The sequence below is a fragment of the Epinephelus moara genome, chromosome 13 (assembly GCF_006386435.1).
Source record: "Epinephelus moara isolate mb chromosome 13, YSFRI_EMoa_1.0, whole genome shotgun sequence".
In the NCBI taxonomy this organism is placed as follows: domain Eukaryota; kingdom Metazoa; phylum Chordata; class Actinopteri; order Perciformes; family Serranidae; genus Epinephelus; species Epinephelus moara.
Genome location: NC_065518.1, coordinates 26,216,837 through 26,231,491, shown reverse-complemented (window position 1 = coordinate 26,231,491; position 14,655 = coordinate 26,216,837). Strand labels below are relative to the sequence as shown.

Below are 14,655 nucleotides of genomic sequence, written 5' to 3'. Positions count from 1 at the left end.
AATGTACCTACAAGGGGACTGGGCTGATATTACAGCAGCTATTACTGATGAAAACAGCTTCAAAACAGCTTCAATGAGAGATACATAGCTAATAAGAGACATCCTCTGTGGCCATAGTATAAAAACTGTCAGCCTTGTTTTCCCCTCTGCTCAACCATAGCGCTCAATTCAGTTTTGTCCAAGTTCCCAGTCGCAAATTTCAACTGGAACGCCTCCTGAAGTCAAATCTTCAACTCAGAAGGTCAGAGGAACCCCACCAAACCTTACTGCAAAATCAAGTATGGCTGCTCTACCCATCAACAGTGGTCAAAGCTGCAGTACTATACTGTTTATTAGCATTTATGTCTCATTTATCGTCCACACAGTACTATCCAACCTCTGTCTGTGGAGATTTTGCTGCAGTGTTTGTATGTGCAAAATACTGTGTAATGCGGTGGATCAACTGGTATTGCTAACAATGGCTGACCTGGTTAGAAGTGGTATCACTAACAACATCTTGGTTTTCCGACTCAAATGTGAAGTCTCATCCATGCATTATTGCTCAGGATTACCCACTTGAAGGTGCGTCTTTAACTGATAACGTGCATTTCTTAAGTCAATGGCGTTTAAAAGCAGCACCCTCTTTAGCATTGTTTACTATTGTGCTGTGCAGCAGTTGTTGGTAGTCAGCTACTTATCATCATGGGTTTTCAGGGAGTTGTTACAGCTTTGCTTGGCATCTACTGCCTATTGCTTGAAAAATGCAGATGGGATGACGGAGGAGGCTATTAAAAATATCACTAAACCACTGAACTGACAAATGTTGACCCCAAATACTCCCTGAATGATGTCAAAGCCCATATGATGTCACCGCAACCAGCTGGGATGCGGGCATGCTTTGATCCAACTTCGGAGATGGTCCATCTCTGGCACAACTCTGTGCATTTAAACTGGTAGAGGAAACCAAAAATCAACGGGGTATGATCCGGTGTGGCCAAAGTGCAGATGGAAAAGCAATATAAGTGACAAAAAGTGGTTATTTGTGTCTTAAATAGTTGAAGGATGTCAGCATTTCAGTACTCTGTATCCTCTGCTGAAGCTCCTTCTCAAACACTTCACGCCTTTTATGTGAATCAAAAAGGGCAGAGAGTTCAGTCTCATAAAACCAACTCAAGCATGAGGGATGAAGTCGCGTGGTGGTGGAGGCAGGTCTCTAATGAGCTTCCTCCCATTTGAAGTCCACAGCCCATGTCTAAACCATGTTAGTCACCCCCAGATTGGGCACCAAAGCACGCAGACCAGCTAACAATAGCATCTGACTTTGAAAAAAACAAAGAGGCTGTTTCCTTATTTGCAGCATGTGTCAGTGTTTACCGCAAAGCACAAGCCAAATGCAGCCCTCCACATCTGGGATGCAGTTCCATGTTTTGTGTCCACTTCGGCTCAGGAATCAAGAGCCAGGAATAATGTCCAAGGTGCTGCGAAGTTCAGTTGGTACAGCAAGGCACTTAAACTGTCACTAGACATTGATTCCCACTGGATGCCCTTTTGATAAAACCATCAATCCAGTGTCATTTAAGATATTATACGGTCAGAAGTGATGTTAATCTGTATGGGACGTCTCGTAGACAAACCCCCCCCTAAAAAACAGGCCTTTAAAGGTGCTGCGTGCAACATTTTGTTCTCCAAATTAAGACCACATTTTCCATAAATGTTGTTGCTTCCTGTCCTTTCCTGTTTCCCCTCCCCACTCCTGGCAGTGCTCCATTAATGCAAGGAGAAGGAGAAGAGCTGATACAGCAATATGCTTTAAGTCAAGGTTAAGCAAACTCAAGATATATAATTAAGCTGCAATAAAGTTCCTTATGGGGCAGAATTGTTCCCCAGTGGCTTCTGATGATGATGGTGTGTTTGGTTACAGTAATTATGGTTATATCTGCATCTCTAAAATGAATGCAACAATGAGGTAAGGCTGTTAAAATTCAACAAGTAGCCTTTAATTTGTGATTTCTGTATGGTATTATGTCAGAAAACACAAGTTAGTGCACTTGAATGTGTATGGACCGTACAGTAAGGGTACTGAAAGAGAAGCAGGCACTCAAGCGGCTTCTCCTGCTTTTCCTCTGACATTTTATTTTCTCCTCAGCTGAAGTCCAGCGCTAAGATGTCACACAACCACAACATTTTTCCTATGTGGGCGTACAGAGAGTGGAAATGAAAGAGTGCACGGTGAGCAGTCACTGAGTAAAGAGCATAAAAAAGTCCCTGTAGCACGAGTGGAATAAAAGAACAACCTCTCTTTAAGTTTTTCTTTTTAAGGAGAATAAGAAAACAAAGTGGAGAAGGAGGCTGGGGGTTTTAAATTGAGAAGAAAGAGATATAATTCTAGTTGCATCCAATTCGTCACCTCTCTTTTTGCTTATTCAGCAAACTGTACTCCGCAAGTCAGCCTCCTTTCCAGCGTCATCGCGCGAGCGCACGCACGCGCCCGCACAGATGCAGCGGTGCTAACAAGCTAACTCAAAAAGCTAACTTTATCTACTTTTTTTAACAACCACATTAAAGGCTGAAACTTTGCTTTATTTAAGCCCATGTTAGGAAAAGCTGCCTGTTTTTAACCTCACTTAACAGCATGACCGGGCTAAAATAACACACCGCAATAAAGTTAATAGCAACATGAAAAGTAAATGCAGATGTTAGCTTATTTTCGGTGTTTTGCTAGCGTCTTTCACCACTGAAACTGCTGTAGGCTAGCAACCCAATGATATACTTATTATGTCGTTATGAATATAAAACAGTTCAAAGCTGTTTCCACTTACTTATCAAGCACAAAATACAGGTCAAAAGCGCCCTGACAGGAACTCTCCTCCTCCTCCTCGTCCGGCTGCTCCGGCTCGGCTCTTGCGGATGGAGAAGACAGCAAAAATAATCCGAATAAAACCAGAACAAGACGCATGTTCAACAAAAGTCTCGCCATAGTTTCTCCTCGAGGAAAAATAAAAGTTAATTCCTTTGTGGATAACAAGCAAAAAAGCAAAAAAAGTTTGAGCGTCTTCTTACATCCCAGAGACAGTTATCTGATTAAAGAGGCAGAGATGCGACCGAGACAAAAGAAAAGGATGCAGGCGATGCTTCCACGTCTCTGTTAGTTTGAGCTCAGTAAACAATCATGGCCACCCGCATCCCGGTCAGAAAGCCAGCCGGAGAGATGCTTTCTCTCAGTGGGGATGACTTAAAGATGAAAGTTTGGGATGTTTCAGAATCCACATGCAGTGAGCCGGAAAAAAAAGTTTTGAAAACAATCTTTGCAGAAACAAATCCAAACCTGCGTCAAAGGGGAGCTACAAATGATGGACTGGGTGGTTCCTAAAAAATATGGATAAAAGTTTCCTGTCAAAGTGACAAAAGAGGTCTGAAAAGGCTAAATGAAGCAGGATAATGCAGAGCAGTGTTGGCGCTGGAGGAACTGGGAGCCCGGGGGACAGACTTGGCTGAAATGGACCAGGTTTCATATTTCAAACTGAGGAGGAGAGAGAAAGAGTAAAAATGGGTCAAGATACCATTTTGCGCCTCCCTCACGTGGCAGACTGGCGCATTTTGCGGAGAATCAGCGCAGAGCAGGATGGGATGATAATTCTGAGGTGTCTCTGTTGAATGCTGAAGCACATTGACATAAATTAGTCTTACGACTTTAAACCAATGTGTGCATTTATGCAGTTTCCCAGCATTTTGTCCTCATTAATCACTGCAAGTTTGTTTTCTCTGCAGCTACCAGTTAATTACAGCAGCAGGAGTCATGAAGAGCAACATCCTCTGTAATTACACCATCATAAACCAGAGGCTGTAATGTGGAAAATATATTTACAGGGTAGAACAAACATACACTTACATAAAATCTGTTTTTGTACAAACAAATGGAGGTGGTTCACACATTGTTAATCAATTATGATGTTCAGTATAACATGGGGTAAGGTTTGGAGGATGGAGGGATAGATTGCATCATAAAGATCTTTTTTAGATGAAAAGCAATCTGGCTAACACATTTCTTGATAGTACTCTGATTACTTTGTTTATTGCAACATCTCATGAAAATCTAAATGATTTATCAAGCTGTGCAAAGTATAAAATTCTACACACATTATTTGCATGTTTGTCTTGTAAACCATCCTCATCCTTTCTGTAAGCATGGCCGGAGTAACCTGCCAAGGGCCTTTGATCTTCCAGTTCCTCTCATTCAACCCGGTCTCACTCTGAAGTTGTCAAAATCTGATTTGCGGCGTCAGACACTGACGAAAAAAGTTGTACCTTAACGTCGGCATGATACACGGCCGGTTGCCGTTATAATTTAACAGCGCTCTGTGTCTTCAGGGGGACATGTGGCGAGACAAGAACGAAAGTTAAGGTGGCGGAAGTCTGAGCAGCGGACAACAAACACTGACTTTCACCTGGGAGAGCAGTGTTTGAGGCCCGAAAGATTATAAGGCCAAACCCTGTTCTCTTTTCCTAAACCTAACCACCTGTTTTTGTTGCTTAAACCCAACCACGTACATTAGTTGTTGAAGGGGAAAAAAAACATCAATTTGTGGTGTTGTGCCGACGTAGTGCGTTTATTTTGAAAGAGACAGATTGGAAACTGTAAATTTCCTGTGAAAACAGAAGTGTATTACGAAAGAAGACAATCCACGTAACAGGCAAAACGTGACCCATTGTCCCAGAATGTCACCATTCAACACACCCAGGATACCTTTCACATTCTGGTCGTGAAAAGTCCATGATCAAACATCGATATGTGACAAGGTCGGAGTGAGAATGTGTTGTCTTACTATATTTGTTGTTCGCACAATATTCCTGAATGCTTATACTGTTCTTGTGTAATGTTTTCCTACCACAAATAATTGCACCAAACTTCGTATATATCCTACGTAATGAGCCAGTAATTCTTGTGTAACCCACGTATTTTGGAAGGTTGTGTTCATGCGCTGATGGGAGTAAAGAATAAAAAGGGGAAGCGGTCTCATAAAGAGGTAGGTTAGGTTGTGGATGGGACATAAAACACAGGACTTTTCCCAGGACACTGGTGTTCGAGACAGTATGACCTCTGAGTCATTTTAAGGTAGCCTATGTTGTCACCATGTTTCTATTCCTAAACCAAAAGACCAAAAATGATGTTCCTTTTTCTTAACATAACGAAACAAACTTTCTTGCTTAAACCCAACCTACGTGACTTTACACTGAGCATATAAATTTATAGTAATTGCATAACGTCATTAGTGGAGTGCCAATTCCTAGGATATCATATGAGCAGTTGTGTGTGCATTTTCGTAGGATATCATATGAGGCAACGTATGAGGATATGTTGGAATGTGACATGGACTCAGGGTTAATGTGTCAATTTGTGATGTGTTATGAAAATGCACCATGTATCTGTATCAAGTTATAATTCTTAAACTCTTTGTGAGATCAAACCCTTATGATAAGCATTTTCTCAGCAAGACTATTAATGATAGTGGCGGGGTCCGCCATTCCTGCTGACGATTCAAATTGCCTTCATCTGCAGGAGACTATTTCCATTGTTTATGTTTGCCTTTTTTATTTGAAATTTGGTATTACAGCTAATACTTACACCAACAAACAACAACAAAAATGCTGGTTCTTGAGCTATGCCTGCTGAGGTTTCCTCCTCCAGAGCCACTCTTTCGCTGGGAAATGTTTGTAGAGCTGAACTTTAATCTGCTGTCTTGTCACTTCTACACAAACCAGGCCACAAAACAGATTCTTAAAAAGTTGGTAGTGGCATGACTTCTTCACACGGTCAATCTAGTTGTGTGGCTTAAAGCTTCAGACCACCCAACCCCTTTCACACACAAGCACAATACCGTTTAACCCTCTGGCCCCTGGTTAAAGTCTCAACTCATGTTGATGTGTGCTGACCCCCCCCCCCTCTGATCCTTGTGGTTTACAAATGAAAGTCCAGCGCTTTCCAGAGCCCTGCTCCTCTGTCTCGCATGCACTCATAAATCTTCACATCCACTCACATGCATATGTACCACATACATACTTATAAACGCCCACGTCCAGTGTATACAGTCAATCACAATCATTACTTTTGCACTCTGCTTAACAGAGTTAACATTTTGTTATTTTGCTGAATGCAAAATATTTTACTCTCGAATTCATGACTTAAAGCAGAATAAGAGGTGTTATATACTGTATATATGTGTATATATATATATATAGTATATATATATATATATATTATATATTATATAGATAGTATATTCTCTTCTGTAAGAGCCACCCAACTCTCTGGGTGCATGCACCACAGATAAATAATGGTTTGTGTACAATTAAGCTCAAGTCTGTTACCATTAAATACAAATGACCTCAGCCATCTCTTATAATACCTGAGACACACTTAGAGTTGGTTTTATTTTTTAATAAGAAGACACTGAACGACTTGATAATTGCTACTAAAGTTTGGTTTCTTTATGGCATGCACAACAGTAAAAATGCGTTCTTGAGTCAGACTCAAGCCACAAATCTGATGACTTTAGCCTCAAATTGAGCCATTGAAAAAAGATTTGCAACTTAATTTGGACTTGAACACCAGTGAGTTATGGCTTCTCTTGGACTTGGGTCTTTTGACCTAAAAATACTTGATACCTTCCCCCTATGACCTAAGATTTTGTTCAAGTACAAAAAATAGAAATGAAGTATGCAAAATGTGCGGGTCAAAATTGCTAACGATGTAAAACTTCCAACTTTGTTTGACATTGAAAGTTGCACATAGAACAGTAAGTCGAAGCAAATGTCAACAGAGTCAGTGAGCTAATGCTTAGCTAATGTTAGCTTAACAGCTAAGTAACTTTTAAACTTTTTTTGTTTTCAAAAAATAAATGCAAATTAAAAAAGCATTCATGATTATTGTAAATCTGATATTGACATTACTATTATTGAAGGATGCATTATGTCTTGTTTGGATTGTTTGAAAGTCAAAGTTTAATACTTGGGACTTGTCAGTCTTGACTTGGGAATTGAGTGCAAAGACTTGAGACTTACTTATGGCTTGCAAAACAATAATTTGGTCCCACCTCTGGTTCTTGTGTGTATTTCTTTTTAGTTTATTTTCCTTGTTTTTTTTTTTATTTTAGGACCACATGACAAGTTCTTAAAACATGGGATCAAAATTCTTTTGAGACTGTTTTTTGTTCCAATCAACATGGTCCCATCAGTCAGAACCTAAATAACTCCAACCTCCGAAGATGAAGCTCTAATGAAAGTTCAGTCAGGAAGACAATACTTTTCATGCTCAGGTTGTAAGTGTTCTTTCTCACCCTGTTGTTCACTCCTTGCACACATTCTCACTTACTATTTCTAGGTGTCATTGTCTGGGTCAATTAACTCATCAGCACAGCGACACACCTTCTCTGTCAGCCTATCATCTTACTGCGTCTCATTTTAAATATGGCTCTTTCTTCACCGTAGTTCCTTCTTGCTGCAGTTGTGCGCGGCCTCCTCCTCCACATCACCACCTAGTCTTTACGGATTCATCGGCCTCATCCACCTCAGCAGTCAGCAGCCTCAGAGACATCAGCCACCAATGTCTGGACTCCATGGGGGGGATTTATCTTGCTGTCGCTCAAAGTCCCTCGATCACAATATTCTTTATTAGATATTATCTTTACTACAATCTTCTGTCTCTCCTGATTGAACTGTCATCCACCAAAGACTCACATGTCCAGTAGTCCTTGATATGATTGCCTTTAAATTCAGTGTAATCTTGTGACACAAGAGCATCCCCTAAATCAAATTGTCCCTGCTGTACAGTTCACCTTCAGTCTTGATGTTGCTTCTCTCTTGAATGAATGCTTTACATACCAAGACTTTGTCTGTTGCGGCACAGATATCAAAGTCTGTAATGTTATTCCATTTTTGGCAAGCTAAAGCTACAATTTAGCAGCATTACGAAAAGAAATGTGCTGTTTCTCTTTACTCTTCACAGCTGTTGGTTAATGATGTAGTAACTAACTGCATCAAATTATAAAGGGAACTACCTGCACTTCAGTGTAGAATAGATAGCCTACACAGTATATTCAAGGACTTTTGTAATGATAAATACAGATTTTTCATGTCTGTGTGATGCCTCCTCTGTTCATGTAAAACATGACACACACTTTCATATTTCAGTTGTCTTTTTTATTGTGTCTCACCACTGGGCATACAGTTTTTCCCGTACACAATGAGGACATCGTGTGATGGTTTGCTGCTCAGAGCAATAAGTGTATTACTTCAAAAGGTCCCAAATCCAAAAATCTAACATAATTCATTAATCGCAAACATAGTTTGAAAGCATTTTTGGTGTGTGCTTAATCTGTGTTAAATGTGATTTCCCAAAAATGTAATTTTTTAAAGTTGTTTTAATGTTACAACTGATCTTTGACACACAAAACAATCGGCTTCTCAGCACCATTCATTCTTACAACCTTCAGCAGTCAGTAAAATTCAACAGAAATAATACCTATAAGTTGATCCTACTGTTGAACCTTTGCTCTACATTACAAACAGGCTAAAAAGGCTTAGGTTTTGACATAATGAACAACAGATTACACTTTGTACTTTGTACTTAATCTACATTCTTTACTTCTTAGACCAGTCTAGTTTTGAAATCTTGAAACTATTTGGCCAAAGCAAAAGTGACTGTTGCAAACCCCCTGGTTTTGTTCAGGACATGGTTTACTTCTGGCCTGCAAAGTGCTTGTTGAGGATGCCCTTGGCGGTCTCAAGGGCGGCGTCAGCTGCGACAGGTATGTGAGGTGCGATGCCAGCTCCCTCCCAGGCTGGCCCGGCAGCAGTGTCGGAGTGGACGGTGGGGATGCTAAGGAAGATGTCAGTCTCACCAACACCAAAGGTCTTGGGTGGGTGGGAAGTTCCGGCGGTGGTCTCTCCAATGATCATGGCACGGCCAAGCTTCTTCATGATGTAGACGAACTCCTCTGCGGCGCCAGCAGTCGCTCCACTGGTCAGGATGAGCAGGCTCTTCTTGGAGCCATACCTTGTTCCTGGGGAAGAGGAGGGAGGCAGGACAATGTCAACAATTTGAGGCAGAAGACATGGAAATGATGGGTGGATAGTGAAAACGGTAGGAAATTATTTATGTAAAGAAAAAGATGAAGGGTGACTAACAAGTAGAAGCAATTTTGTAGCAATCACGCCTCCCTTCAAAAGGATGCAGAAAACAGATAAGCATTGCAGAGATAAAGCTGTCTTGCTGACCAAAGTTGCCTTTAAAACAACTTTGAAGAAACGGTTCACAACAAAATCAAAACTACACGTATTTCATATTACCTGTGGTGCTATTTATTAAACTTGATTGTATTGGTGTGAGTTGCTGAGTGTTGAAGATATCGGCAGTAGGGATGTCTGCCTTCTCTCAATTACAATGGAACTAGATGGCACTCAGTTTGTGGTGCTCAAAGCGCCAAAGAAATACATCTGAAAAACTCAACAGCAATGTCTCTTTTCAAAAATCATGACAGGGTGACTCCAGATAATCCACAGACCTTGTTGTGAGCAGTTTCATGTAGGAAATACTTTCTTTCTACCAAACTACACCCAGCAAACCTATCACCATGCAGAAGGAAACATGAATCTACTGCTACCTTAGCTAGCATCACTGAGCTAGCTAACGCTACAGCTAAGCTGAGGAGGACACCATTAATGTTTACATCTTACGTCATGAGCCCAAACCTCTCGTCTATAAGGAAATGTAGGCTTCCTTTTGCGGGGTGATGCAGTTAGTGGGTGAAGTTGGGTTGGTGAAGGAAAATAGTTCCTACATGAAATTGCTCACAACAAGGTCTATGGATTTTCAACTGGCAACTGGTCACGCAGTAACTGGGTCATGATTTCAGGAAAGAGACATTGCTGTTGAGTTTTCAAATGTATTTTTTTGGTGCTTTGAGCACCACAAGCCGAGGACCATCCAGTTCCATTATATTCAAGAGAAGGCAGACATCTCGACAGCTGATATCTCCAACATTCTGCCAAAACAATCTAGACTGATAAATACTAACAGGTGAGAGTGTATTTTTAATTTTGGGGTTAATTGTCTCTTTAAAGACCTATCACTATACGGACAATAATCCAGACAGCTTTATGGCTTACTGGGCTAATAGGACAGTTCATCTTAAAAATGTCAGATGCACCTTTGTTCTTGTATTTTTGAGCCTTCATGTAACTGATTTTTGGCCAAAGGGTCCAGTGGAAACACAGTGCAAACAAAACACTGGTGACCTTTTCAAATGATCCACTAAACTTGTTAGCAAGCAGTTGCTAATTTTACACACCCTGCAGATACAGAGCAATGTTAGCATTCATTTGGAGTCATGTTTCTCGACACCTGGCGAAATAAGTCCAATATAACATTCCTTTCAGCTTTGTTTTTGGTCTCTGCCACCTCCGGAGAAAACATTACCAGCTAGCTGCTAACTCTGTTGCTAACAGGAATCTGTGGTGCTATACACAGTAAAATATAATGACTTTTTAGTTTTATTTTTTTGTAAATTACCAGTGAGTTCAGGCAGGGTTCGGAGCTCGATGGTGGTGCCGGACGGCCTGTCATACAGCTTGTCCAGCAAAATCTGCTTGTCAGCATCAAAGAAGTAAGAGCAGAAGCCTGCAATGGCTGTTGTTGGGCCACCGATGTTGTTCCTGCAAAACAATTGCAGACAATTAAAAAAATAATAATTAAATTATCCTTAATGAACTTTGCATAAGTGCAGGCATTGATAAAGTGTATCTTGACAACATGGTTTATAAGTAAGAAGCTATCTTCAAATGAGTTCATCCTCTTTATCTGTTGGTGGTCCATATTTTAAAATGACATGTAGATGATCATTAAGTAAAGAGATAAATCCTTATTTAAACAATAATACTTTTGCAAACTAAGTCACCTCTATTTAGTCATGGACTGATGGGCATTTGCTTTTTGGAATGGACACACTACATTTTGGACAGAGGCTTTGACTTGCTACGTGAGCAGGATCACCCACCTGAGGTCAACGATCAAACCGTCAGTGTTGACAATTTTGTTCCAGACGTGCTCAACAATAATCTGGGCGATGGCCTTGACCTCCTCAAAGTCTCCGAACATGTCAAAGCGCAAGTAGCCGATGTTGTTCTCAAATACATCAGTGTGGAAGGAGACTTTGATCAGCTCAATGTACATCTCTGGAGTATAATCCTGTGGGAGAGGAAGAAGCGGCAAGTCAACACATGGACAGCAGATTACCTACATATACTTGTATTTCACATATTATTAAATGTATTTGAATTGCTGAACATTACAAATGTTTCCAGATTGTATTATTGATATCATATCCCTTATAGACTAAACATGTTTACCCACTGTACTGCAAAATTCTCTCAGAGCATTTCAAGCTCTGTCAATAAATAAGAATGTTATTAAGAATGTTTAAAGAACCAAACCCCATTAATCTTGTGTACAAGGGACTCACCATGGGTGGAAGGACTGGGGTGTTGCTGGTGGTCTTCAGGCTCTTGTCTCCAGACAGGGTCTTCAGGTCAGCAGACAGCTTCACCCCCAGACTTTCCTTGGAGACAACCATGTTGTACTTGCCGTTTGCCAGTAGCCCTCTCAACTTCTCTGCAACATTGGCCCCGATATCTTCAAAGGCGTAGTTGTCGGCAATCAGGGCTGCTGATCCCTCAATGATGGCTGGAACTTGGGCACGGAGGTTGACAATCTTGATGGCAGTCGCAAGGGCATCCTCTGCATTGACCTCCACATCAGGGGTCACACCTGTAACCTCCCAGGTGGAGCCGGTGATGGGGTTGACTGACTTTGCGGTTGGCACGGTAATGTAGAAGTCAGTGTCGCCCACTTTGATTTTATCAACTTTCACAGAGCCCCCAGCGGTCTTCTCGCCCACAATGGTGGCCCTCTTCAGGTTCTGGAGGCAGTAGGCGACATCTTCAGCAATGCCCTTGGTGTTTTTGCTGGTGAGGATGATAAGGGGTTTGGTAACGCCATATCTCTGCCCCAGGAGTGCAGGCATAGAAAACAGCTTAGTGGTGGTGTTTGAGGGACGGTCATACACGCTGTCGATGTGAAGTGCAGGCTCGGCTTCAGTGAAGTAAGACACAATATAGGAGAGTCCTGTCATGTCTCCGCTTCCAGTGTAGCGCAAGTCAAAAATGAGAGCTGATGTTGGCAAGATTTTATTCCAGACCAGGTCGAGGAGCAAAGGGCCAACCTTGTCAGCAACCTCCTCCCCAAGGATGTGATCGATCCTCAGGTAGCCAATGTTGCCCTCCAGGATGTCAAGCTTGATCGAAGTCTGTAGGACGGCAATGAGCTGCTCAGGGGGCAAGGGGGGCATCTTCGGGGGAACCACAGGGACGTAGTTTGGCTCATAGGAGACCATCAAGCGTGGGTCACTGACTGTGGTCTGGACTCCAGCACTGAGAACATTTGCCAAGGTTTCAGCGTCTGGGATGTTGAGAACCTCCGTGTTGCTGCTGGCTGCTTCAATTGCCTCCTTCATCCCCTGCAGCTTCTCTGGTGAGCAATAATTGTCCATGACAATTTTTGCCATATCTATGATGAGGTTGGAGTCAAACGCAGCATGGATAACGAAAACATTCCCCAAAACTAGCAGAGGTGCCAACAGGAAAATAGCCTTTGCCATTTTTGTTAAGTTTAGTCAAACAAAAAGTGAGTAGATGGGAAGTGGAGGTTGTTGAGCCAAGCCTCCTTCTCCGGAGAGGTGCTTTGTCAAATGGCACTGTTTTGGCTGCAAGGTTTCTGTTAACACACTCGTAAGAGGATTTGCCCCACAATAAACCTCTAAACGCATTATCCCAAGTGCTTCTGTAAGGCAATAACAGCCTAGCCGTGAAGGTGTGTAGTAACAAGGAGGTGTTGCCAAAGATAATCGTCTTAAATTTACACAAGGTATTTTGAATACCTATCCAAAGCTACCTGTGTCAAATAAGGCAAGCTTTGTACCTGGCAAATGACGAGAAAGGGATTAAGCTTGGTGGGTTCACTCATTAAGCACTTTTGGTGTCAGTGTTTGTAAGTGGAATCTTTAGTGTGTGACTTTTGTGCCATTTTTGAAGATAAAAACAGGAGAAAATGTCAAAATAAAGCATGTGAGAACTCACGATTGCCATTTAATTAAACATTTAACTTAAAGCATCTCATTTACTTTTCATAGCCAAAGAGGAATATTCCGATTAATGTCTGTAAAGTAAATCAAATATAATTCCACTAATAACCACTGAATTTGTTTATTGTCTCATAAATGGTACACATTTAATAGCAGTTGTTCAGTTGGAGGTGGATGACTCCCCACTGTAATGGTGTTGAAGTGATCAGCAAGACTCTGTTTAGGTTTGTTTGATACTTGTGCCCTCTGCTGGTACATTTTTGTAAAGGAACAGAAAAAGTGAAACATTATTACAGCATACTGAAAAAAACACAGTGCAAAGAACTTCAGCAAACAATCAAGAAATTAAGCCAAGAAATTACAATCTAACATAATGAAATACATCACCATACATTTACATATGTATTAAATAATTTCATACATTAACATGGGTCAACAGAATATGTACTGGATAAACACATGGTATTTACTATGTATGTAAAGGCAAAATAAAGGCAACTTTACATGATATAAATTAATAAATGTGGGTGGGGAGTTATAAGGTCATCATATAAATAAAAACAGTGCAATTTAATTCAAGAAACAATGATATTTGGTGTATTATTAATAAGCAGTTGTTATATTCACAGTACTTAAGCTACTGCTCACACTGGAACAAGGCTGTTGTAATATCAGTGGGTTATCAGACTATATATCCTCTTAGTGTTTTTAATGCCGGGACAGATAAGTACATTTGAGGTTTGTTTATAACCACAGCAAATAAATTCCTTCTTGTAATGAGACTTATATTGTATCCATAAACACTTAATGCAAGTCCCTTGGATGAAGGCATCAGCTTAACACCTTAAAAGTACCAGTAAATTCAAAGGTGGAGACAACTGCCTGGGATTCTGGGAGGTATAGCATAAATGTAAAAGATACAGGTTGTGGAGGATTGTCATTTTGTATTAAAGCTACCTATGTTGATGTAAAATGTACAAAGATTATTTTCTCCTTTCTTGTGAAAAGGCCTCTGAACCCGTTCAAGGAATAAGGGACTCTAAACCTCTAAACCAAAACCAGAAAAAAAATAATTAAATTGCAAGAAAAGCTATGTGGTACATTACTGCCTTTAAGGAGTAATTATCAAATACCTTACTCAATTATTAAATTGTATTTACCGTGTATCTGGTTAGTGCTACACATGCCACACATATAAATTGGACTTTGAAATTGAAGTGGGGGCTACATACCAGAAAATTAAAGGTATACTATGCAGGGTTGTTGGTTACTGTTTGTTTACACGTTCACTAGCAAAATTGAAAGTAAAAGCCAACCCCAGATTCACTCTCATTTGGCATTTCACCTTGCTTTATTTGCTGCTTATAGTCTAGTATTTGGTTGGGCTTTTTTTTTTTTTTATAAAGCCCCAACCTCACCTAAGCGCTGTGAAGGTACATGCACATAATGTCCCAAAAACAGAAAATATGAAGAAATAAGAAAT

General features: G+C 40.7%; 2 protein-coding genes across 2 annotated transcripts in view; both read right to left on the bottom strand.

Annotated features, from left to right (window-relative positions):
• antxr1c (ANTXR cell adhesion molecule 1c) overlaps positions 1-3,463 on the bottom strand; it is a 52,250-nt gene extending 48,787 nt beyond the window's left edge. Inside the window, exon 1 of the mRNA XM_050060760.1 lies at positions 2,799-3,463. Within this exon, the coding sequence (XP_049916717.1) occupies positions 2,799-2,956 (158 nt within the window). The 5' untranslated portion in view covers positions 2,957-3,463. The remainder of the gene's footprint in view (positions 1-2,798) is intronic.
• A 4,731-nt stretch (positions 3,464-8,194) lies between these two features.
• Positions 8,195-12,776, bottom strand: rbp3 (retinol binding protein 3). Its single transcript, XM_050060237.1, has 4 exons — positions 11,496-12,776; positions 11,031-11,221; positions 10,547-10,689; positions 8,195-9,038 (listed from the first exon to the last, which is right to left on the bottom strand). The coding sequence occupies exons 1-4, from the start codon at positions 12,687-12,689 to the stop codon at positions 8,713-8,715; spliced, it is 1,854 nt and encodes a 617-aa protein (XP_049916194.1). The 5' UTR covers positions 12,690-12,776; the 3' UTR covers positions 8,195-8,712.
• Positions 12,777-14,655: the final 1,879 nt, after the last annotated feature.

Coding starts and splice junctions, on each gene's coding strand:
- rbp3 (XM_050060237.1), bottom strand. CDS start 12,689: ATGGCAAAGGCTATTTTCCTGTTGGCACCTCTGCTAGTTTTGGGGAAT. Junction 11,222..11,495: donor CCCCAGTCCTTCCACCCATG/GTGAGTCCCTTG, acceptor CCTCTCCCACAG/GATTATACTCCAGAGATGTA. Junction 9,039..10,546: donor AACCCTGCCTGAACTCACTG/GTAATTTACAAA, acceptor CCTCTTCCCCAG/GAACAAGGTATGGCTCCAAG.